Consider the following 2,772-nt stretch of genomic DNA (forward strand, 5'->3'; position numbering starts at 1 on the left):
GGGGAGCCACCCCGGGGGGGCTGGTAGGGCCTGGGGTGCCCCCAGCCTGCCGCGAGGTTACATCAGTGCATTTGGTCCCGGTTCGCCCTGTCCGGCCAGGGCTGCTCCCCTTTGGCACAGCGTGGTTGGGGGGGCCCTGCCTGGACGGGACGGGGTGGGTTTTTGGTCTGGTTGGGGGAAAGGGCATAATGGGGTGTGGAGGGGGTGCGGGGACCGCCCCCCCCCCGGGGGGCCAAGGGAACTGATGGAGGGGTCGGAGGGAAGAGGGCGCCCATGCCCCAGCACCCCATGGCAGGGTTGGCGGCTGGTACTTCTTGAACATATCCTGCAGCGGGCCAGGCAGGTACTTGAGGACGGTGTCCAGGATGCTCTCCTCCTCTTCCTCCTCCTCGTCCCCGCAGCCCGCCGGGATCGCCTTTTTGGGGCGCGTCAGGCTGCCCTCACACGGCTGCTCCAGCGCGGCTTTCTCCTCCGCCTCCTTCTCCTCCTTCTTCTTCAGCCCGTACTGCAAGGACACAGGCCCTTAGTGGGGCAGGCAGCCGGTGCTGCCCATGCTGTGCCCCATGCCTGTCACCACTGCCTCGGGCCACCCTCCTCCCTGGCCATGCCGGCTCCCTGCCCCAGCCTCACTCCAGGTGCCACGGGCAGGGGTGGGTGCAGGGAAGGCATGTGCCCACCTTGTCACGGATCTGCTGCCGGACTTTCTCCCGCTCAGCTTCCATGCGGGCGTGCTTGGCTTTCCGCTCCTCCTCCTGCTGGCGCAGGGCCTCCTGCCTCTCCTCCTCCTTCTTCTGCGCGTCGGGGTCCTTCTCCTCCTCGCCCCCCAGCATCTTCCCCATGTCCTTGGTGGCCCCTGCACAGCACAAGACCATCAGCTGGTCCCCAAGGGTGCTGCAGCCCGGTGCTGGCTGCTGAAGCCCATGCAGAGGCAGGGAGGGCATGGAGCCCCCCGGCAAAGACAACCCGGGACGTCCCCAGGGCCACCCGCACTGGAGCCGGCTGCAGACAGGCTCCCGAGGCTGCGGGGATGGGGAGTGCCGCGGGCTGGCTGCGCTGCCCTAGTTCGGCATCGGCTGGGGGAGATGCCGGCAGCTCCTTCGGCACTGGCACCCAGGGGACCTGCCGGGGAATCCCACTTAGTGGTGGGAGAGCCAGGATTCCCTAGCCAGGCGCTGCTGGCGCTGGAAACGGGAGCTCCGGAGGGCTCCGGCAGCAGCTGCCCGCTGCCAGCAGCTTTCCCCACGGCTCTGTCCCCCCACCATGTCCCTCCCACCGTGCTCCCTGGGGTGCCAGGCTGTCCTTGCTCCCAGAGGGGGGACCCTGAAGGGGGACAGCACCCACTCACCGCCCAGCGCTTGCTTCATGACGAAGTCCATGGTGCCGGTGCGCGCGTGCGGCTAGGCCAGTGCCCAGCTCTCATCCACTGCCGTCCAGGCTCGCCGACCAGGGCCACCTGTGTGGGCAGAGAGGGACGCGGTCAGGGATGCCGTGCCCAGGGTCCCCACCACCCAGGCACGAGGGATGGGACGGTCCCTCAGTATGCACCCTCTGCATCTCCAGCCCCAAATGCCTTCTAGGATGGGCAGAGGGAGCTTTTGGGGTCTGCAGGCAGAGGGTGGGCAGATCTGCCAGCTGGCAGTGCCTGCTCCCCTTGGCCCCCTCCCCACATCCCCTTGCGGACCTGCGGAGGGACTTTCCACCCCAGCACTGCCCTCAGTGGGGCAGCAGGAGCCCAGGAGCTCCAGGATGCTGCCTGGGGGCTGGTGGGATGGGGACCCACCGCACCACCACCTACCGCGTGCCCCTGCTTTGAGCGTGGGGGGACAGACCCTGCCTGGGGATGCCAGTGCGGCGCAGCTGGACATGGGGTGCTGTGTGTGCGTATATGCATGTGGGTGTCTCGCAATGCATGTGCTCTGCAGAGGGATGGAGAAGAGGCTGCTGGCAGGTTGTGACAGTGTTCGGGGGTTGTAGGCAGCAGCCTGTGACTGTGTGTGTGATCCCCGTGGGGTGCTGGGGATGGGTGACAGCGTGCAGGGGCACTGCGTGTGCAGGATGGAGCGTGTGTGTGCACACGCTGTATTTGCGTGCATTCTCTGTGTGTGAGCTGTATGTGCAGGTATGCAAGCTGTGTTTGGTCAAGAGGTGTGGCTGCAGGCTGTTTGCATGGGGGGTGTGCGCATGTGTGCATGTGTGTGTATAAGTTTGTGGGGCTACAAGCTGGGTGTGCCCACACGGTGTGCGGGTTTGCAGCCTGTTTGCAAGCTTGGAGTGTATGCGTGTGTGAGTTTGGGGGTTTGCAAGCTCTGTCGATGTGTGTGGGTGTGTGCGTGCAGAGGTTTGCAGGCTGTTTGTGTGCGCTGTGTGTGTGCCTGTGCTGCATGTATGTTTGCACACTGGGGGGGTTTGCAGGTTGTGTTAGTGTGTGTGTAGGGGGCTGTGCGTGCAGGTCTGTGGGTTTGCAGGCTGCCCGGGGGGGGTGTGTGCACACAAATTTGCAGGCTGTGCCGCGTGTGTGTAACTGTGGGGGTGTTGCAGGCTGTTCGCATGCTCTCTGTGTGTGTGCATGTGGGGGATTGCAGGCGGTGTGTGTGTGTGGGAAGGGGGGGGTGTGCGTGCCCATGCCCCCCACGTGTCCTGCGTGTGTGTGTGTGGGGCTGCAGGCTGTGCTCACAGCCTGGGTGTGCAGTTTGCAGCGTGCGTGTGTGTGTGCGCGCGTGCCCGGTGGGTGCCGCAGCCTCGCGGGTCCCCCCACCCCGGCTCCCCGGGACC

General features: G+C 66.0%; 1 protein-coding gene across 1 annotated transcript in view; it reads right to left on the bottom strand.

The window, feature by feature from the left end:
- The window catches only part of CPLX2 (complexin 2), a 2,337-nt gene extending 931 nt beyond the window's left edge, over positions 1 to 1,406 (bottom strand). The window contains exons 1-3 of the mRNA XM_009286031.1: positions 1,346 to 1,406; positions 678 to 853; positions 62 to 505 (exon numbers count right to left, since the gene is read on the bottom strand). Coding sequence (XP_009284306.1) covers positions 62 to 505; positions 678 to 853; positions 1,346 to 1,376 — 651 coding nt within the window. The 5' untranslated portion in view covers positions 1,377 to 1,406. The remainder of the gene's footprint in view (positions 1 to 61; positions 506 to 677; positions 854 to 1,345) is intronic.
- Positions 1,407 to 2,772: the final 1,366 nt, after the last annotated feature.

The sequence above is a fragment of the Aptenodytes forsteri genome, unplaced genomic scaffold (assembly GCF_000699145.1).
Source record: "Aptenodytes forsteri isolate BGI_AS27 unplaced genomic scaffold, ASM69914v1 Scaffold54, whole genome shotgun sequence".
NCBI lineage: Eukaryota > Metazoa > Chordata > Aves > Sphenisciformes > Spheniscidae > Aptenodytes > Aptenodytes forsteri.